Source organism: Epinephelus lanceolatus, chromosome 22 (genome assembly GCF_041903045.1).
Source record: "Epinephelus lanceolatus isolate andai-2023 chromosome 22, ASM4190304v1, whole genome shotgun sequence".
Taxonomy (NCBI): domain Eukaryota; kingdom Metazoa; phylum Chordata; class Actinopteri; order Perciformes; family Serranidae; genus Epinephelus; species Epinephelus lanceolatus.
In genome coordinates this window covers 16,672,593-16,694,980 of record NC_135755.1, presented here as the reverse complement: position 1 = coordinate 16,694,980, position 22,388 = coordinate 16,672,593, and the positions used below count along the sequence as shown (strand labels likewise).

Below are 22,388 nucleotides of genomic sequence, written 5' to 3'. Positions count from 1 at the left end.
TGAAACCACATGATTTTAGAAACCTCACATGAATTTGGGGTGAATATATGGCTGCACTGTGGTTATCAAATAACTCAATTCAGGGTGGAACTATTTAGATACAATATATAAATGACATTTCGTTGTGCAGTGATGTTTGGCATTCTGTTATATTTGCTTTTTGACTTCAGGTTTAACTTACTGAATCATGATATCAAGCTGCTCTCTAGTGGGCAGGTGATGCAACTGCAGCATTTAAAGTGCCCTCAGATAGTTTCTTGTTTGGGCCTAATTTATGTAATATCTCCTTTAGAAAGTCACTTCAGTCATAATCCTTTATGAGACCTTTAATAATCAAATAGTTTATTTGTGTTGGTCTATGACTTAACTATAGCTGATAAGCAAGAGTTTTCAGTCTTACAGTGAGTGTCAGTGGAGAAGGGGGAATAAACTACCAGACCGGAGTTGAGTCTAATCCAGTGTTTTATTGTTTGATTTGGTTTTTACATTTGATCAGAAAGTTTTCAGAATACAAAGGATTACGAGAATAAAATGGAAAATTATTCTCTGATGTGTCACAAAGTCTTCATCCATCAGTTTCAGAGTATCATTTCATTCAACAGTTCTTTTGTTGTACACCACTGTCCCTCTCTCCCTTCCATTAATCCTGTTATTCTGCACTTTAATCCATTTTCATCAGTTAAAATTCCACAATAAAACAGTATTTAGACAAACTGTAGCAACACTGACCCTGTTAAAAGCAAACAATACTCTAAAAACTCAGTGTACTTCTTTTGTTACACAAATGTTTTGCATTCATAAAAAGGCACAAGTTCTGTTGCATTTTAAAAAGCTGCACATCAGCTACAAGAAAAATGTCGCTGTTTTCTTCAATTTCTTCGAATGCTTGGATAAATGTATAACATATTCAGATTAAAAAAAATCAAGAAAGAAACACATTTTCTCCACAACTCACTTTTTTAAATTATAAAGTAGAGAATATAAAACAGAAAATAATATATGTGACTATTTAATGAACATAGAAAGTGGTGTGGCAAAGTGATACAACAATGAATTGATTAAATAAATGTTAATGATTAAAAAATAAAATGGTAAATAAGATAATGTGAAAGAAAAAGTTCAATAAGAGCTAGCAACCAGCAAATTATGGGTTAATCAACCACCTGAACCCAACCAGAGCCGCATTATATTCATTATTATGCATTATAGTAGCACAAATCAAGAGTGAGGACAGAGACACAAAGACATCACAGACTGAGTGCCGCAGTGTTAATTTTGGCAGCTATTAGATTTAGTCTGTTTTAGTCACGTTGTGATCATTTTTAATCCTTCATAGCTTTAGTCTAGTTTTAGTTGACAAAAATTCAAGACATTTTTGTCAACTTTTAGTCATTACTTCATGTAAATCATGTATTAGAAATTAGAACCAAACTGTTTACTTCAGACTAGACTTATAGCACAGCTACGCTCACAGATAACTGAGCCTCCTACCTGCCTGTCAAACAGCATCAAACCATGAACCTTCCCAAGACAGTCTGGACTGAGTGGAGTCCTGCGGGGATCAGATGTAAAGACCAGCCACATGTGGCTACTTGCTCTGCTGCCATTTAGTGGCTAACAAGCGGAGCTGCTGACAGCCACCATTGCAACAAACAAACGCCACAAATCCATTCAACAGCTTCACAGTCAGACACACACGGCTGATTATTTACTACTGAATTAGCTCACAACTCTCGTTGATGGCCGACGCTGCACCGGTGTGAGTGTTTTTGTTGTCTAGCAAAACATCCTGGTGCAGACTATTTACTACTATTTTACCTGTTGCTTATATGGCATTTGTAGATAATTGCAAGCACGACTATTTTAAGCTTTTGATGTCTGATTGTCCACTACTGACATTTTCATCACATCTCGTCAACGAAAAGGAAAAATAGATTTCGTCTTAGTTTTTATTGTCACGATCTATTTTTAGCTCATCGTCTAATTTTTCTCATGGAAAAGAAGTTGTTGACAAATTATTTTCGTCATAGTATTTGTCAGCTAAATTAAATTGGTAGAAAGTGAACTAGGTCTACTGCACGCAATGTTTCTGCAGGTTGTTAACATCTTATTCAGGGTGCTGCTTTGTCACTTTTGATAATTTAATATTTTTCCAGTGAGCTTACATCTTTACCACTGATAATAAGCTGACAACTGGATTTATAACATCTTTAGTACCCCTGGATCAGTCACATATATGTAGAGCTTGTACATTTATTCAGACAACTTTATGACTTTATTAATATTATCTTAAATCATTCCTAATAAAATTGTTTCCATCTTGACTGTTGAAGGGGTTGTTTCAATATAGAAAAAAAAATTGATATCCATAATACTGTATTTCACTTTTTTTCCTCCCTGTATTCTCTGAATTAATTATCATTTTGTGTGCTGAATGTGGCCCTGGGCCACCAGTTGATGATCCCTGCCTTAAAGGAGAAACATAAATTTAGGTCTAAGTTCCAAATATTAATGACTGGTAAAAACTGATGTTACAGCCAGTGACGGTCAAATGAGGCCTCATGAACCACTGTCTTTATTTTCTGAAGCCACCAAATGGAGCTGTCTGTTCAACGAAGACTTGAAAGCACACTTCATTGCAAGTCCTCCAGCCGTCATATTTAAACCAAGAGCGCCATCTGGTGGGGTCAGAAAATAAAGACAGTGGTTCACGAGGCCTCATTTGGTCATCACTGGTTACAGCACCACTATCAAGCCAAACGATTTTGTTTGTTTTCCTTCCAAAGTAATTGCTATATTTTACCATTCACAGAAGTTGGGTTGTTGTAAACCTGATGGTTAGACATTTCTGTGATAGTACTAGCTAAGCAGCAATAGTAACACTAACAACAAACACAGTAATATTACCCCAAACATTTGTACTTGCTCCCAGAATGATAGTAGCAGCATTAAGTAGAAGACAGCCACCAGCAATATGATTCCCCTATGTTGCTGCAGGTCCTTAAGGATGCCTTTAAGTTTTGATTTTACCAATGTTTTTATGCCTAGTGCTGCTGCTACTGCTCCTATTACTACTCCTGCTGCTGCTGCTCCGACCGTTGCTGCTGCTCCTCCCCATCCTGCAGCTGCTGCTCCCCCTCCTGCTGTTGCTGCTCCTCCTCCTGCTGCTGCTCCTCCTCCTGCTGTTGCTCCTCCTTCTGCTGCTGCTGCTGCTGCTCCTCCTCCTGCTGTTGCTCCTCCTTCTGCTGCTGCTGCTGCTGCTGCTGCTGCTTCTCCTCCTGCTGCTGTGACTACACCATCTGCTGCTACTCCTACTGCTGTGGCTACACCATCTACTGCTGCTACTCCTACTGCTGTGGCTACTCCCCCTGCTGCTGTGGTTATACCCCCTGCTCCTGCTGCTCCTCCTGCTGCTGCAGCTACTGTCCCAAAAAATAACCCAAATAGACTACCTAGAAATCCGCCACCTCCTGCTTGTTGTCCCTGTTTTGCTTTCTTCCTTTCTGTTACTTCTTCTGCATCCTTATCTGTAGCTGCTTCTGGCTCTGTTGCAGCTTCTTCTTTTTCTGCTTCTTCTGCTTTGTCTTCTGTTGCTGCCTCCTCTGCTTCATCTTCTGTTCCTGTTGCTGCTTCCTCTGCTTTGTCTTCTGTTGCTGCCTCCTCTGCTTCATCTTCTGTTCCTGTTGCTGCTTCCTCTGCTTTGTCTTCTGTTGCTGCCTCCTCTGCTTCATCTTCTGTTCCTGTTGCTGCTTCCTCTGCTTCATCTTCTGTTCCTGTTGCTGCTTCTTCTGCTTTGTCTTCTGTTGCTGCCTCCTCTGCTTCATCTTCTGTTCCTGTTGCTGCTTCTTCTGCTTTGTCTTCTGTTGCTGCCTCCTCTGCTTCATCTTCTGTTCCTGTTGCTGCTTCTTCTGCTTTGTCTTCTGTTGCTGCCTCCTCTGCTTCATCTTCTGTTCCTGTTGCTGCTTCCTCTGCTTCGTCTTCTGTTCCTGTTGCTGCTTCCTCTGCTTCGTCTTTTGTTTCTGTTGCTGCCTCCTCTGCTTCGTCTTCTGTTTCTGTTGCTGCTTCCTCTGCCTCGTCTTCTGTTTCTGTTGCCTCTTCTTCTGTTTCTGTTTCCTCTTCTCTTTCCTCCTTTACTTCTCCTCCTCTGTTTTCTCCCCCAGTTCCCCTCAAATCTATGACAGTCGTGTGGAGTAAAGCCTTCCCCAAGGATTCTGCTGCAGGGCCTGTTAATTTGATCCACACATTCTTGGAGACACTGTTGTCAGCCTTACTGCTGGTGTGTCCTTGTGGCATGTTTCCTAAGGCTGTTCTGTTGCTCTTTTCCTGTATTACTCTGCTCACTGCTTTTAGCATCTCATTGGTGTAGCAGCCTCCTTTGTTTTCCATCAGTATCTTGTCTGTTGTGTTGAGCAGCTCTGCCACCTGGAACCAGTTGCTCCTGTATTCATCCCGTTGGTTGTTTTTCCAGTATTTATTATCAACGACGTGGCATCGGCCACCGCACTTCTTCACCAGGTCGCTGAGACATTTACTCTGATTAACAGACTCCTCAATTTTGACTCCCTCTGGGAGCAGGTCACCATGAGTGAAGACAACAGCCACATACTTCAAAGCTTCCTCAGAAAAATAATGAAACATTTTTGTGACGACAGCTTCGTCATACTTGGTGAATGTTCCCACTTTAAGTACAATGAAAAAAGCATGAGGCCCAGGAGCGCACTCTGTGATACTCCTCACTATCTCACGCTTCAGCTCCTCCTCAGGTCTGTCTGTTTGAAAGAAATCAGGAGTGTCAACCAGGGTAATTCTTCGTCCATGAACAGATTTGGATTCTGCTTGACATTCTCTTGTTCCACAGGTGGAGGAATGCTTAATCTTGAACACATCCTCTCCAAATATGGTGTTTGCTAGGCTGCTTTTCCCTGCTCCAGTTCTTCCCAGCAGGACAATACTGCGTGTTTTTAGCACTAGAGAAGAATAATGATGTAATATTAATACTGTGCATTTGGTGGTGTTGGTTCTATTACCTTGCCACTAGGAGCCTGGGGACATTTCTCAGTTTTAAAAAACTGGCATGCGTATGCACAGCTTTATAAATGTCACAGAAAAAAATTTATATTCTTGTCTTGTGCACACACATCTTAAGTTGTAAATCTACACAGTTTCATGCATCAAGTCCCAGCTCACTGATTTTCTCCATTTTATTCACAATGAGAAAGGTATGTCAGGCTCTATCTTCTTTTGTCAAAGAATTCTGGTGTGTTAATCAAAGACGGTTTGAACTGTGCCTGGAATTAAAGCACTTGTTACTCATCTTTTTTTTTTTAAAAAAAAAAGAAAAACGTGTTTCAAATATGTTTTTACCTTTGATACTTTTCCCAGCTCCAGATGTTCCTGCAATGACAATCCTTGCTGGGGACACTAAAGGGAAAAAAAATAATAGAGAGTAACTAATAGGGAACAGTGTATTTGCTTTTGGCTTATTTGCATCTTCTATTACACTGTCCTGTTAGTTTTTGAAGTATTTGGACCTTTCATTTATGTTGTCACTGAAAATCCCTGCACAATGCAAGGGTAGCTCCACTGGTCAGCCAATTCAAGAAATGGTTTTCATGAACATCACTTAATCCAACATGTTCTCATTTGGAGTAGTCACTAGGGATATTCCTGGCGGCTAATTTCCCTGTTGACTGAACGAAAATTTTAATTAAGACTGGTCGACTAGTCTAAATAAGGAAAACACTCAGAAAACAGTCAACATTTAGCACAATTTATTGTTAAGTATTTGAAACATTGTCCCAAATAATATTGTGTGCATTAAGACCCCTTTGAAGCCTTTAATCGCAATCCTTAACAACCATGTTGGATTTTAAATGCCGCTGAAGTACAGGACACTTTGCACTGTATGGTGTGAATGTAAACATTAACATTCAGGCTCAAAATATTGCATTAAGTTCCTAAAGCCTTTACCTTCAAAAAAGTTAAGTGGAAGCATATCTTGTGAGGTCATTGCCGTGATGGGCTGCTATCTTGCCAGACATCACTGCAGGGAGGGGGACTGCTGTCTGACAGCTCTGTAGCCCCCACCAGTGGCGGGCAGTTGCATGACAGTGTATGAATAAAGCACTAGTTGGTTTAACCAACTAATATTTCTGGTGTGGACTACCGAGGGGGCGGACGTTTTATCGTTTAGACAACTTATCGTGCGCATCCCGAGTCATCACATATTGCAGCTTTGTCAGTGGACTTTCTCATCTACATATTAAGTGCTAGGTATCCTTCGATGTCTGATGTTGACGTTCTGGGACAAGACGTCAACATAAGCATGTGGCTAGATTATTAGATTTTTTGTTGTTCAGAATTAGCTTGACTTGTGGGCAAAATGTCACAAAAATGCTTCCATTATTTTTTTTGCTCTAACAGTGAGCACCTTTTACCTGACACGGTTGTTCCTCCTCTTCCAGTTATGACCACACCTCCTCCTTCAGCCTCTCGTACTGGTGCTATTGGCACTATTGCTGTGTCTTCTTCTGCTGCTTCTGCTACTCTTCTCGCTCCCTTGTTTTCCTGCAAAACTACAACAGCTGGCCCAAAGAAAGCTTTTGACAGTGATTCTGCAGCAGGGCCTTTCAGTTTGATCCACGTGCTCTTGGAGACACTGTTGTTAGCCTTATCGCTGGTCTCTTCCTTTGGCATGCTTCCTGCTGATTGGCTCCCTGTTGTCCGCACTATAGAAGACAAATGGCAATGTATAACTAAGATCGTACATTTGTGTCTGGACATTCTTCTATTTGTTTGAGAAAGTTAAGAGAACTAAAGCTCAGTTCAGGCCAATGATTCACAATGAGACAAAACCATCATAGAATGTTGCAGAGAAAAGTTGCCGCCGTCTGAACTGGCTGTCTGAGCTCAACTCAAGCCGGCTGATGGTTTCACCTGCAACTCATCTGGTCAAATCACCGGCGGCTTGTTTTAGAACCTAAGGCTGGTCACCTATTCCAACAGACATTTCCCTTGTCTTGAAGTCCACTGGTTAAGTCAAAGTAACCACAGATGGTGTGTTTGCTTGCTGCGGCAGGTGCTCCATCCCTGCAGAGCCCTCTGTTTCCATCCTAACGGTGTGCCGCTGTTGGATGATGGGTCACTGCTGCTGCTTGCTATATGTGCCTAAGGTGTTTACTTAACAGCAGCTTCTCACTGGAAACTGTGATTTTGTGCAGACTTACTGTATACAGATTGCAGCCACTAATGTAATGAGTGTCTTTAAAGTGTCAGAGATGTTTGCTTGACACAGCAAATCAAAACAGTGCTTTATCAAAAGTTTAGTGGCACTGCTAGTGATGGCTAAATGAGGCCTCATGAGCCACTGTCTTTATTTTCTGAAGCCACCAGATGGCGCTGTCTGTTCAACAAAGGTTTGAAAGCACACTTCATTGCAAGTCCTTCAGCCTTTATCTTTAATCCAAGAGCACCATCTGGTGGGGTCAGAAAATAAAGACAGTGGTTCATGAGGCTTTATTTGGCCATCACTAGTATATGCCTCATTTGCTAACAGCTAGCTATTTGGGACCAGGCTATTTCCCGGAACAAAAGTGATAATTCCAAAAATTTGATCAGGGATACTTGAAATGTTGAAGTTTGCCACAAAGCAACATCTCCGGCCTCTCTTTCTTCATCTGTTGTTTAATGTATTGTAGCAAGTAACAGTTAAGAGGGGTCTCCTCTCAATACTCTACACACTGTGTGCATAATGCACGATTGATAAATATGTCCTGTAGATCTCAGTAGATCTCAGTAGCTAACACTGCATTTTATTGAGTCCTCAGCAATACACCCTCCAAGTCTAAAGTGTTAAAATCAGAGGGCATACAGACAGAGACTCCTTCCATTTTAGTTAGATTTATTTCTCAAATTTCTGCGTATATATAAATATATTGGGGTTTTTTTTATACATGCACATTTGCAGGTTTCGTGTGCAGTACCTGTTCAAAACCTGCCTGTTCAGAACAACAACTCTAATTGGTTGGCCTGTGGTATTGCTGCTTGAAGCTCTCTCGAATGCTTAATGATAATAACCAGAGGAAGTAAACTTAACTTACCGTCCATGTTGTTAAAAGAGGAATCAGTGAAGAGTAAAAATCGGTTGAATCTACAAGATGACCGTTGTGTGTGTCTTTTTGCATGTGCTCTGACGCAGCTTTATTCCAGTTTCACTTTTGCTTTTTGAGTGTTTGTGTGTGTGTGTGTGTGTGTGTGTGTGTGTTTGTGGAGTTGGGGGATGGGTGGAGCTTTTTCAAAAGGATACAATGACTGATTTTTAAAGGGCAGACAGACATAGCACACACTTGTTGATTTACATTTATTGAATATCTTGCCTATAATAGACATAATAATCATTTGATCTCTGGTCTGTGTTACAGTTTACAGTGTATGTTATACACCCCGAAAATACAGTGTACTTTTTAAAAAATATAAATGTTTGTATTAATAATAGGATAAGTAATACATTTGTAGTAAGTCTCACACTTAATAGAAATAAAATTAAAACTAGAAATACCACCTGGTATTTGTATGCCTCCACACACCAGTTAGTTTCTCTTACAGTTTACATCCATGTCTTAAAATATGGATGCTCTGAACACATTTTGAACCCAGCAGCACAGAAGACCTATAGAGTCAACAGACATTTCCCTTGTCTTGAAGTCCGCTGAGTCAGTACAGTTTCAAAGTGGACACCCAAGATTAATGTCACCAACTTAGTATCTGACCAAATGTCTCCCCTTCTGTTCCTGGGATATGATGTTGAGTAATGCCAGAAAAGGGTTTTTGCACATTATGATGTCACAGTGAAGCTGACCTTTGACCTTTTGGATATAAAATGTCATCACTTCATGTAATTTTATCCTATCTATTCATTTTTTCCTTGTGAGGTCACACTCACTTTAACCTTTGACCTTTGACCACCAAATTCTAATCAGTTTATTCTTTCGTCCAAGTGGACATCTGTGCAAAATTTTAAGAAATTCTCTTATGATGACCCTGAGATATCTCGTTAACAAAAATTAGACAGACAAGGTGACCTTGACCTTTGACCCTCAAAATCTGGTTAGTTCATTGCTGAGTCCAAAAGGGATGTTTGTGCCAAATTTGAAGACATTTTCTCAAAATAATCCTGAGAAATCACGTTTACAAAATTAGACAGATGAGGTCACAGTGACCTTGACCTTTGACCACCAAAATGTATTTGAAAAAAATTATTTGGGGAGTTTTCAGATATGGCTTTCATGAGAATGCAACAGATGGATGAACGTACGTACATATGGTCAACCCAAAAACATGATGCCTTTGGCTACAGCTATCACTGGTGTGGAAGCATAAAAATTGATGTTACAGCGCCCCTTTTTAAGCCAACCAATTTGTTTTGTTTCCCTACCAGAGTAATTGCTGATACTTTGCCATTTACAGACATTGGGTGGTTGTTAACCTTCGATAATAGCAAGAACACTAACAAAAACAAAGCTAATACTTAAATCAACAAGAACAAGGTGTCTTCAATTCATACATGGGCATCAAGGGCTCAACAATTACTTTTAAAAGTGGCTACCAGGCTGGTGAAGTTGTGGAGTGAACCAGAGTCAGTGTTAAATTCAGTATGTGTGTGATCCACTAGCTGGCTCTTTTATTAGTGTCGAGTCTTAATTTTTGAAATGGTTCACAGTCTCCTCCCATCCATATTTATGGATTATGCAGATGCTGGATTGACAATCATACTGTTGTGACACCTTTTATCTTGTCTTTAGAGTTATGTGTTTTTTTGGACAGATGAAAAATTGGTAGTCACATTTTTTAAAGGGAAAGGAATCTAGCTGTAGTCAGTGTGACAGTGTGAGACTAAAAACTCACTCACTCCACTCACAAGACCCCTCGAGGGACGTGGTTGTAAGCCTTCTCCAGGTCCACTTTGGTAATCACCTGACTTTTTATCTTGCTCCACCCTGAGGTTTATATTTGTGGTTTCGAGTGAAATATTGACAACCATTGAATGGACTACTATGAAACTAGGTACATGCATCTACCAGTATGTTTCCTTCAGGATCAATGGCAATAACTTTAGAGACTCTTTGACTTTTCATCTAGCGACACCTTCTGGTGACACAAACATGCTAAACTGCAAAAGTTAAAAAGTAAGATGGTGAACTAGGTAAACATTATTTACCAAAAAACATCAACATATTTGCCGAGCCATTGTGAGCTTGTTAGCATGCTGATTTTAGCGATTAGCTTAAGCACCACTGAGCTTCAGTACAGTCTGAAGGAGCTGCTAGCATGGCTGTAGACTTCAGTGTTTCCCATTAATTAAAGAAACTATGGCGGTCCGCATAGTTTAATTTGACCCGCCATAGTTTCTAAATGAAAGATTTAGGCTGCCGAAAGTATTGACTTCTCATGATATAAATAATATCTCGAACGCCGTAGCGTTTTGTGCCGATGTGCTCAGGCTGTCAGATCCAGCGCTCGACAGTGGGAGCGTTTCACTCCACTAAAAATACGTGTGTGCGAACTGTAAAAAATATTTAGGGGCACATGTGCGCATAAAAAAAAATCAGCCAAGCAGCCTATATTTTTGTCAATAAAATATATGAATGAAAATATATGATAATCTAACCGCAAATGTTGGAGGAACTCCAGCCGCCTTCCCTCTTCCCCGTGTGACACGGTTATGGGGGGTTTTCCAAGCCACTGTCGGCACAATGAATCTAAGTCCCACTGTCGGCTGGGTGGAAATAAGTCAAAGGGCTCTAGTTTCCCGGCGCAGCGCAGGGTGGTGCAGGGTGGCGAACCCCGCACAGAGCTAGTTTCGAGCAGCGCAACCCGAGGTGCGCTCAGTTTGGTAGTTTGGCAGACCGAGGTGCGCTGAGATGGGTATGGTGGCGCAGCAGGAGGAGGTGTCGACAGATCCAGCCTGGCGCAGTGACAGTTTCGTGCCAAAAGGCTTCGCCGAAGGTGCGCTAAAAGCTCACTATCTGAAACCAGGTCTACTGTCAGCGCAGGTGGAGCGCAGCTGGTGTAAGCCGAAGTTTGGCTGACCGGCAGACAGTGCGCACACGTCACCAAAACCTCACAGGCAGTTTTCCAGAATATCAGGCACATTAACGATGCAATAAATAGCCACAAAACCACTATTCAATGCAACTATCTGCAATCAGCACATAAATGTATCTCTATATCGACTGTCCCGTCACATCTGATGTCAGATCAAAGGGGATTGGCACGTTTGGCACGCGTAATGGAAACCCAACCTGATTTGATTAAACAGCTGCAAACTAGTGAGTTCACATCCCTCTCAGCCAACCACAAACAGCCACAGCATCAGATAGGGAGTATATATTCAGCATCTGTCATCTTAGAAAAGTCAAAAGAAAAGAAACAGAGTGAGACTGCGAGAGAGAAAGAGAGAGCGCGCTCACGAGAGAAACGCAACATTGATTTACAATTGTGGTCTGCTCCATTCTCCCCGTAGTTAGGGACCGTTCGCCACAGTACTGCTGCTGGGCAGGGTGGAAATAAGTCCTGCAGAGTTACAGAGGACCTGGAGAATGTTTTAGGATAGTAATAACATTATATAAGGTAATCATATTACAAAGATAATATAAGATTTAATAACATTAAAGACAAAATTAAATTGCAATACTTTTTCAAAACTTGATGATTTTACCTTTCTGTACATTTTGTATACAAATCCCCCCCCCCCCCCCCCCCCCTTTCACCTGTCACACAGGGAGACTCAAGAAAGAAATATTTAGGGAGGGTCAAAAATACAACAGCAACAATAATAAAGTTGCGCCCCTCCTCTGATAAATACAAAACAGTCCCTTTGTGTTTGTTTCATCTCTGCACTGAATAAAAGTCTTTGCATGAGGGAGTAGTGAGTCTGGGTGAAATTAAAACACTGATATTATTGGATGAGGCTCTGCTGAACCTCTCATCATAGATTTTCCCTCTTTCAGATGTTGCACTGCAGCCGCATTTCCTTCTTTCTACTCTCATCAGTCGGTCAAAGAGAGAATAATGGACTCGGCAGTTGGCCCAAATTTCTGCTCTACCTAATGTTGCTCTATGCTGCCATCTAAGGATTGCAGACATACACTGCAACACAGCTACAGAGACATGTACACTGCCTGGCCAAAAAAAAAGTCACCACCAAAAAAAAAGGTCATACACTCTAATATTTCGTTGGACCGCCTTTAGCTTTGATTACGGCACGCATTCGCTGTGGCATTGTTTCGATAAGCTTCTGCAATGTCACAAGATTTATTTCCATCCAGTGTTGCATTAATTTTTCACCAAGATCTTGCATTGATGATGGTAGAGTCTGACCGCTGCGCAAAGCCTTCTCCAGCACATCTCAAAGATTCTCAATGGGGTTAAGGTCTGGACTCTGTGGTGGCCAATCCATGTGTGAAAATGATGTTTCATGCTCCCTGAACCAGTCTTTCACAATTTGAGCCCGATGAATCCTGGCATTGTCATCTTGGAATATGCCCGTGCCATCAGGGAAGAAAAAATCCATTGATGGAATAACCTGGTCATTCAGTATATTCAGGTAGTCAGCTGACCTCATTCTTTGAGCACATACTGTTGCTGAACCTAGACCTGACCAACTGCAGCAACCCCAGATCATAACACTGCCCCCACAGGCTTGTACAGTCGGCACTAGGCATGATGGGTGCATCACTTCATCTGCCTCTCTTCTTACCCTGATGCGCCCATCACTCTGGAACAGGGTAAATCTGGACTCATCAGACCACATGACCTTCTTCCATTTCTCCAGAGTCCAATCTTTATGCTCCCTAGCAAATTGAAGCCTTTTTTTCCGGTTAGCCTCACTGATTAGTGGTTTTCTTAAGGCTACACAGCTGTTCAGTCCCAATCCCTTGAGTTCCCTTCGCATTGTGCGTGTGGAAATGCTCTTACTTTCACTATTAAACATAGCCCTGAGTTCTACTGTTGTTTTTCTTCGATTTGATCTCACCAAACGTTTAAGTGATCGCCGATCACGATCATTGAGGATTTTTTTCCAGCCACATTTCTTCCTCGAAGACGATGGGTCCCCACTATCCTTCCAGTTTTTAATAATGCGTTGGACAGTTCTTAACCCAATTTTAGTAGTTTCTGCAATCTCCTTAGATGTTTTCTCTGCTTGATGCATGCCAATGATTTGACCCTTCTCAAACAGACTAACATCTTTTCCACGACCACGGGATGTGTCTTTCGACATGGTTGTTTAGGAAATTAGAAGCAACTCATTGCACCAGTTGGGGTTAAATAACTTGTTGCCAGCTGAAAGATAATCGCCCATGCAGTAATTATCCAATAGGAGGCTCGTACCTATTTGCTTAGTTAAATCCAGGTGGCGACTTTTTTTTTGGCCAGGCAGTGTATATACTGTATGTCTGTGCACTGCATTGCCTCACAGCTTAGTGTTTCTGGGTAATGATGGCCAATTGAGGCCTCATGAACCACTGTCTTTATTTTCTGACCCCACAAGATGGCACTCTTGGTTTAAAGATAAAGGCTGAAGGACTTGCAATGAAGTGTGCTTTCAAACCTTTGTTGAACAGACAGCGCCATCTGGTGGTTTCAGAAAATAAAGACAGTGGTTTATGAGGCCTCATTTAGCCATCACTATTTCCGGGACACAGTCAGCGCGTACCAAACATGTGACTCATCCTCTTAGACAGGAGGCTGCATGCATGCTGCATACTGATTTGATTACAATAGTTTGCCATCAGCATGTTTCAAAAGCGTTAATTCTAGCTAAGAAATGGCCTGCCTTACTCAGCCTCTGATTTGCTTACCCTCACATATTTTCCATAGCCCTAACCAATCCTACTGCTCTTGCTGAAATCTAACCAATCCAACCAATGAAGGCAATGAGTACTAGCCAATCATAGGAAGAGAAGGGCGGGTCATTTCTTCATTTTCCGAGGAAAGGCATATGTTCAAGAATAACAGAGTGATCAGTGTCAACAAAGTCTAAAATGTGAAATAAGTGGCTTTAACTCACCTTCCATGTTGTTAGAAGAGAATTAAGTGAAGAATAAAATCACTTTGATCTAGCAGACCCCCATCCTGTGAGTCTTTTCTCCCTGCACTCCCACTCTGCTTTTTCTACTTTCACTTTCAGTCACTGGTTGAAGTGTGTGTGTGTGTGTGTGTGTGTGTGTGTGTGTGGTGGAAGGAGGGGTCTTTATCAAGTAAAAGCTTTATTTGCTCAAATAACATTGTTTTTAAAGGGTTCAACTTTTTATTGTTCATATTTGTCTTGGAGATACACTGTGATCTGCAAAGAACCACAACTATTGTCTAACAAAATGTTGCACATGCATTTAGTAAAATTTCCTGATTAGCTTATGCAACAGGAAACAGTGAGTACAGTTTCAACAGACAACAGAAATACTGCCATTAGTGTACACTGATTTAATGACAATATATTTTAAAGAGCTTATATATGAAAGCTTCTAGAACTATTTTATATTTGTGGGTTTTAGGCTACAGTTTACATTAAACAACACATCAAACAGACAGTCTGTAATAAGGATAAGACAGGACTTTATTTATCCCCCAGGAAATTGCTGTGCAGCAGCTGCAATACAACATTAGAAAGAATGTAAATATGAAATATATAAAATCTAATCCAAAATATATACAATGCTGAAACAAATCACCAGTATGGATCATAAGATGTAAACAGGTTAACAGAAAGGATTGGACATGTATGTACAATATGGTATTTAAAGTTTAGTATTTGAAAAACAAAACACAAATTGGTTTGTAAATGGATTTGCACTTGTATAGCACCATAACTCAAAGCACCATAAAGCAGGTTTAAAACTTCTGCATTGAATCCACACCGTACCTACAGTGTAGACTCGGCGTACCTGTGCCGTAGCTTGCTATTCACCTCCCCAAAAATGTAACTGCACGTTGTCACGATGCAGACCTTCTGTTTTTTTGCATAATCTGAGAACCATTTCCCTCAGTGGAAACAAAACTTTAATTTACTTTAATTTCACATATAAGAAGTAATAAATTATGAAGACCACAAACCCCCACATAACAGCATTTTAAGTCCTGTGTGTGAATAATCTTGACTTCTTATGAGCAGAAGAAAGTCTGCTGGCCACTAGGCTAATTTATGTAATGTAAAATGTCATAGCCTTATGCTAATAATGTTAGCATGTTTATGTGGGGAAAACATGTCAAGTAAAAAAATATTGTTCTGCCGGTAAACTGTGCGAGTTACAATGGAACCTTATTTTTTTATGTTAATTTTGTGAAATGTTGCTGTTGTTCCTTGCTTCATGTGAGTAGAGGAAAGTCCGCTAGCTGCCATGCTAATTTATTAATTAATTTATGCATGTAAAATATCATATTCTTGTGCTAATAATGTTAGCATGTTTTATTTGTGGTGAAAATGTGTCCAGCAAAAGACAAGTCTTTTGTCTTTCAGCCTTGCAAGTTACAGTGAAGCCAGTTGGTGTATTTATGGTTGATATTAAGTCATGTTTAATGTGTGTTTGACGAACTTACAAATGTGTAGGCCAAGTGCATAGGCTCTGTGTAGATCCACTGTTTCAATACAGGGTCAAATTCACCCATTCACACACACTCCTGGCTAATGTACAAGGTGCCACCCACTACTTAGTTTAGGCATTCACACACTCACACAGCAATATGGGATTTAGTCCAACATGTGGACTGGAGAAGCCAGGGATCAAACAGTCGATCTTCTGATCAGTGGATAAGCTGCTCTACCTCCTGATCCACAGCTGCCCACACACTTGTGAAACAAGCAACTTACGTTTGAAGTTAAGAAATGCACTTCAGCTCAGGATGGTCTAGAACAAGATTTCAAGTAATCTAACAGGGAGACATGAATTTTAACTGCTAAATTATCTTCCCCTTCAAGAGTCATGGCTCATTTTTGACTCTTTTTTATCTTTGATACTTTGTCCACTACCTCCTGTACTTTATCTAAGAGAAATAGGGCTCCATCTGTGACAGTCTGTGTTGCCCTTTCTGTACCTCCCTGTAGTGTGTCTTCTTCATCAGTTGCATCATATGCTGCAATACCTCCAAACATTGCTCCCACTCCCCCTGCAGCAAATGTGCCTAATCCAGTTCCAGCTGCTTGGAAAGATGTTCCTTGAGTTAAAATTGTGCTCCCTAGTACCCCATAAAAAGCTCCTAACAATGCCCCTGTTGCAATATGTGCCAGTTTTTTCAAAAGCTTTTTAAACACGCTGCCCTTAGCCTGCTCTCTGATCTCTCCCTCTGAAATGTTTCCTGATGACTGTCGAATGTGCTCCTCCTCTTGTTGTTTTTCCCTCTCCACTGCTTTTAGATTCTCATTTGTGTAGCAGCCTCCTTGGTGTGCCTCAGTTATGTTGTCTATTGTCTTCAGTAGCTCCTCCACGTGAAACTGGTTGCATCTGTATTCATCCTCTGGCTTTCCATTCCAGTATTTATTATCAATGACGTGACAGCGACCTCCACACTTCTCCACCAGATCACTCACAAGCTGATTCTGGCACACCAAATCCTCAATTCTCTGTTCTTCATTGAGCTGGTCACCATGAGTGAATACAACTGTTGCATATTTGAAGACATCATCAGAAAAGCTGTTTTTTATTTTGCTGATGACAGACTCCTCGTGCTCTGTGAATTTCTCCACTTTAAGCACAATGAGAAAAGCATGAGGCCCAGGAGCGCACTCTACGATACTCCTCACTATCGCACGCTTCAACTCCTCCTCGGGTCTATTTGTGTCGAAGAAACCAGGAGTGTCGATCAAAGTGATGTTTCTTCCATTGACAGATCTGGTTTCTGCTTGACATTCTTTTGTTCCTGCGCTGAAAGTATGATCGATCTTGACCAGTTTCTTTCCAAATATGGTGTTAACCAGGCTGCTTTTCCCAGCTCCTGTTTTACCCAAGATGACTATTCTCTTCGTGTTTGTGACTGAAACAGAATAATGGTCATCAGTAGCATTGTACATTTATCGTTGGGTTGTTTTCAAGATACACATCACCTAAACTACAATATTCTCATTGGTCTGAAAGCAGTTAGTTACTACTTATAGGTAGTGATGGCCAATTGAGGCCTCAGGAACCACTGTCTTTATTTTCTGACCCCACCAGATGGCGCTCTTGGTTTAAATATAAAGGCTGAAGGACTTGCAATGAAGTGTGCTTTCAAGCCTTTGTTGGACAGACAGCGCCATCTGGTGGCTTCAGAAAATAAAGACAGTGGTTCATGAGGCTTCATTTGGCCATCACTACTTATGGGTGGGGGTGTTGCACTAAATTCTGGGCCCTATGCATAAGTAGTCTCTAACATACAGTAAAACAGGCTACTTGATGATAGTCTCACTAATCTCCTTTCACTTGAATCTGCTACAAATGACTGTTTCAAAGTTTTTAGATTTCACAATATGAGCTCACCTTGTGTCTTGTCCTCAGTAACAGTGGATGATGAGGGACCTGCTGTTGTTCCTTTCTTTGTGGTTGGCTCTGAAACAGAGGCTCATATATGGTTCATGATGTGAAGCTTTGCTGGGTAATATTATTAGATAATGTCACATGACAGTGTTTTACTTTTAATTATCTGAAAAGTATGGTGGATCATCTAGCATTGAAAAAAGAGGGAACGCTGCAAACTCAGCTCCAAGTAAAAAGGGAATTTTATTTAGGACAACGTTTCAGCACAGGGCCTTTGTCAAGTCTTAAGGTAGCGTGTTAAGACTTGACAAAGGCCCTGTGCTGAAACGTTGTCCTAAATAAAATTCCCTTTTTACTTGGAGCTGAGTGTGCAGCGTTCCCTCTTTTTTCAATTTTTCTGCTCTATCGCCAGCACCTCAACAAGACAATCTGCGGTGTGCGTTACTCTTTTCCTACGGATCATCTAGCATTAACATTTCTGTATTTGTAAAGGCATGGAGGTTTTTAAGCTGAGCCCAAAGCCAGTGGTATCATATGAATCTTAACATTGCAGTGAATGCAGTGACACCAAACATGCCATGCTGGATTACTGGGAAAGGGGCTAAATATTGCTTCAAAGTTGAACTGTTTTTTGCGCAAGATCTGTGAAACCTCGATGTCACATGATTGCTTCACTTGTAGTAGCTTCTTCATGAGCTCACCTTGTGCCTTGTCCTCAGTAACAGTGGATGATGAGGGACCTGCTGTTGTTCCTTTCTTTGTGGTTGTTCCTGAAACAGAGGCTCATATATGGTTCATGATGTGAAGCTTTGGGCGGGGGGGAGGCAATGAGCAACTTGATAAGAAATATACCACAAATTGGCCAAAAAAAAAAAAAAAAAGATTTAGATTTTTTTTAGATTTTTAGATTTTTTTTTTTCATGAGCTCACCTTGTGTCTTTTTCTTAGTAACAGTGGATTTTGAGGGACCTGCTGTTGTTCCTCCACTCGTTGTGGCTGTTTCTGAAACAGAGGGTCATATGGTCAAGATTAAGCTTTGCTAGTTGACTGTTGATAGATAAAATACCACACAACATTGTAGTATTGATGCCAATTTATGATTCTAATCGGCCCATTCTCACTCCATATGCATCAAGTACCGCCACTTTGTCAATAACGTTGTCAGATGCCAATGTATCTTTTGCAGTGGAAAGATACACACCGGGCAGCGGCTATTTCTGACGCCACCACCACCAACTGAACTTTGTTGGATGTTGGCACCAGATACCAATGCACAGAGACACTCTTTGTAGCATCAGCCAACGCCTATTTGTGACGGAACTGACCATTACTGTAGTATAAAGAGCGAGAAAGTCTGTATAGGGTGGGTGGGAGGGAAGGTAGAGGGGTCCGACAAACACCAAACTTTAACCTGGGAGCCTGCTGTACCCATTTTGATGCAAACCATGTATTTTTTTTAAAACTAAACATAACAGCGAAGCTTATTACCTATGTAGTAAGTTTATTTTGAAAAGGCTGTATGCAGGTAATGGGCAGAAATTGCAAATGCATTGTAAAAACAGAAATGTATTTTGAAAAGACACAATGCATGTCACAAGCATCAATTGAGACACCGTCCGTGAACGCTGAAAACCACCGCAGGAGGCTACCTATATTCATATCATATTTTGACATTTAGGACACAGACGAAGCGGCAGTATTTGACGAATTGGAATGAGAAGTGGTTGGATTAATTTATGTTTATGTACATATGCTTCAAGCTGAATGTCTTCAGTCTAAGCAACTGCTGGTATTAGCGTGCTCGAGTTCAAGGTGTCCTGTGACTAGTTTTACAAAATGCTTTTTGGGCCATGGGGAATTTTTTGCTGCAATACTGCGAGTGGCCACTGGGAAGAATTAGCTGCAAAGCTTAGCGTTTCTGGTGGTCTGCTTTAGAGAGTAAACCATTTTGCACTTTTTGCAGGGGTGCGAGGAGCCTCATGCCGGATTTCCACTGGATGCGTGTCCGTTGCGGAACGGCAGTGCTGGATATCCGCTGCGTGCTCCGCCATCCGTCAATACCCACCAGCTGCGTTTGCTGTGCGGAGCGGTGCAGCTCCGCCGGAAGACATCTCGGTGCACTGCCATGATGAATATCTCCTCGTCCATGGTGTCAACAGGGTTAAATGACGTCTGAAAACCTCTGACCTGTTGACTTCAGGCCTGCCTCTGCCCGTTATGCAGTTTTCAAGGTGTAGTGCAGGGAAATATGATCCGCCGTGAACACTATGTACTTTATTTTGAAAATTAACCAAATGTTTTATTTTGTTTCTGTGCACGACTTCCTGCCCCGCACGATCTGCTCTGTGCTGAATTGCTGTGTTGTGCTCCGGCGTCCAGCAAAAATAGAAGTCCTGTGTATCTGTTGCGGAGGGCTCTGGAGTGCCGGAGCTGAGACGGAGCCGGAACGTAGCACAGCCGGAGCCGGTGGAAACACACACATTGACTAGAATTGAATGTAATCGGCTCCGCTGCCATGCCGGACCGCAGACGCAACCAGCATGCATCTGGTGGAAATTGGGGGTCAGAGACCCTCCACTCCTCATTTTCCAGTGTTCACTCTCTCAACTGATTTGAAATAAAGAATTGCAAACAAAACTAAACTTTTCATTCCAAGTTTTTTAGCCCCCTCCCCTTTGGGTCTAAGGTAATCAGTCACAATTCTTTCTGCCACACCCCTGCTTATAGCTTCATTAGCAAGAAATGAATGAAGAGTGGTGTTGATTCAAACAAAGAAGCCAACGAGCAGATTAATAACCAAGAACATCTTGCGTAAATTATCTCTTCCAACAGTAATCTTATAATCTTCCAACAGTACCAATCAAAAAAGTTCAACACTTAAAAAAGAGAGGGAAAAAGACAGCTATCTACGTGTAGCACCTGTGCACTGTAAAAAATGATTTTAAACAAAACAGCTATTATCAAAATTTCTGTGTCTTGCAACTAAATGCACAATGTCCAGTCCGGACAGAAATAACCGAAAGACAACTTACCGTCCATGTTGTCGAAAGCGAAGTTACTTTGGAGTGACAATTACTCACAGTGACGCGACTGCCAAAGCATGTGTGAATGTGTTTGCTGTATCTGCCACTTTTGTTTTTTTCTTTCTATACCTTGACAACCCTGTCTAACCTTGATGCTTCAGCAGTAGCTCTACCACATTCCTCAAACATCACAAACAATTCTGGTGATGACAATGGGACTGTTTGCTCACGTTGCCACTGAAAATCAAATCTGATAAAACCCATTCAGTGGGTGCAGCAGACACACCTGACTGTGTCTAATGCTAACCAGCTGCTGCTACTGCTGCAGTCAATCCATCAATCAATTTTATTTATAAAGCCCAATATCACAAATCACAATTTGCCTCACAGGGCTTTACAGCATACAACATCCCTCTGTCCTTTGGACCCTCACAGCGGATAAGGAAAAACTCCCCAAAAAACTCCCTTTAACGGGGAAAAAAACGTAAGAAACCTCAGGAAGAGCAACTGAGGAGGGATCCCTCTTCCAGGACGGACAGATGTGCAATAGATGTCGTACAGAACAGATCAACATAATAAATTAACAGTAATCCGCATGACACAGTGAGACAGAAAGAGAGACAGAGAGAGATGCAGGACAGACGGTAATGACAGTAGCTTACAACAACAGCTGCTGCAGTGACTTCTTTCAAAGAGAAAAGTTGCCTGAATCTGCTACTAAACCTGACTGGGAGTATGTTTCCTGTTGTCTCCAACACCTCATCTTATTTTAATCGCCTGCTTCATTTCCTTACTCAGGACTTGAAATTAACTTTTTTACATGGTAGCACTGGTGCTCCTAACTTTTTGAAGTTAGGAGCACCAGCAAAATTTTGGGAGCACCCACCATAATGTAAGAAGTACCAACAGTGTAATAGATTTTTTTTTTTATTGCAACAAAAAGTTCACATTATGTTGTATACATTACATTGTATGTGTATAGTACACTTATCATTAGCAACTTTTTCAGTTGAAGACATTTTTAGAAAAAACACCACTGAACACCTCAGCAGATATATATATGTACATATACAGTATATGTATACAGAGAGGGACAGGAAAGAGCCATTTCATTAGAGCGCTACAGTTTGAGGCATCAAGATTACTAATGACAGTGTGTCGTCACCCTGAGGATGTTTGTCTTGTTTGTCTTTTGTTAACTGCTCTGACCGGCATTGCTGCATACAATTTACATGCTTCAACTATTCACAAGACATTTGGCATTTGGCAGATATGAATAGATCTTACACGCCCTTGGGTGCGGAACAGATAAATAGTTTGCAGTACTACAGTCGTCCGCACATTGAAATAGTTGATGAAATATCTATGATTAAACATTAACTGATGGCATTTTTTTCATTTGTTAAGATTACAACAGATCAATCAAAGTGGTGATTTTTTCCCCCCTGTTCAATAAAGCACAACACATTCTCATTCCGACCTTGTCACATTTTGCCACTTGGTTGCGGACTTTCAACACCTGCATATGACATGCAAGGTAGCCTGGGTGCGTCTGTTGTTGAGGCTCTGGGATGCTGTTCCAACTTGAGCTGGTTACGTGCATTGTGTCTGATGCACACAGTCCTTTTAATAATTAAGGTATGTTGGCACAGCACTATAGATTGACATTTTCTTCCTTTGACAACAAAAGCATGTGGTAACGTTTAGCCAACACATATACGTGCTGAGGTTGAGAAAAAAACATCATGGTTTGACTTTACATTCCTACAGGAAGCAAACACCAGCCTCCTGGGTCGAAGTCCTCCACTTTTCACCTTTTTAGCTTACGTTGTCGTCCGGCCGTGTTTCACACTGACACCGT

General features: G+C 41.2%; 3 protein-coding genes across 4 annotated transcripts in view; all 3 read right to left on the bottom strand.

Annotated features, from left to right (window-relative positions):
• Nucleotides 1-22,388, bottom strand: part of LOC117246168 (GTPase IMAP family member 7-like) — a 143,643-nt gene that overhangs the window by 10,974 nt on the left and 110,281 nt on the right. The gene's annotated exons all lie outside the window — the stretch shown is intronic.
• Nucleotides 445-14,201, bottom strand: LOC117245675 (uncharacterized). 2 transcript variants are annotated; one of them, XM_078164224.1, is made up of 4 exons: nt 14,069-14,201; nt 6,438-6,728; nt 5,365-5,421; nt 445-4,967 (listed from the first exon to the last, which is right to left on the bottom strand). In XM_078164224.1, the coding sequence occupies exons 1-4, from the start codon at nt 14,073-14,075 to the stop codon at nt 2,860-2,862; spliced, it is 2,463 nt and encodes an 820-aa protein (XP_078020350.1). In that variant the 5' UTR covers nt 14,076-14,201; the 3' UTR covers nt 445-2,859. The 2 variants fall into 2 exon arrangements, with proteins under 2 accessions (XP_078020350.1, XP_078020349.1); XM_078164223.1 differs by lacking the exon at nt 14,069-14,201 and adding an exon at nt 8,100-8,252.
• On the bottom strand, nt 14,601-20,640 carry LOC117246161 (GTPase IMAP family member 7-like). Its single transcript, XM_033609912.2, has 5 exons — nt 20,537-20,640; nt 18,435-18,506; nt 18,206-18,274; nt 17,508-17,576; nt 14,601-17,025 (listed from the first exon to the last, which is right to left on the bottom strand). Exons 1-5 carry the CDS (start codon nt 20,541-20,543, stop codon nt 15,983-15,985), a joined length of 1,260 nt encoding a protein of 419 aa, XP_033465803.2. The 5' UTR covers nt 20,544-20,640; the 3' UTR covers nt 14,601-15,982.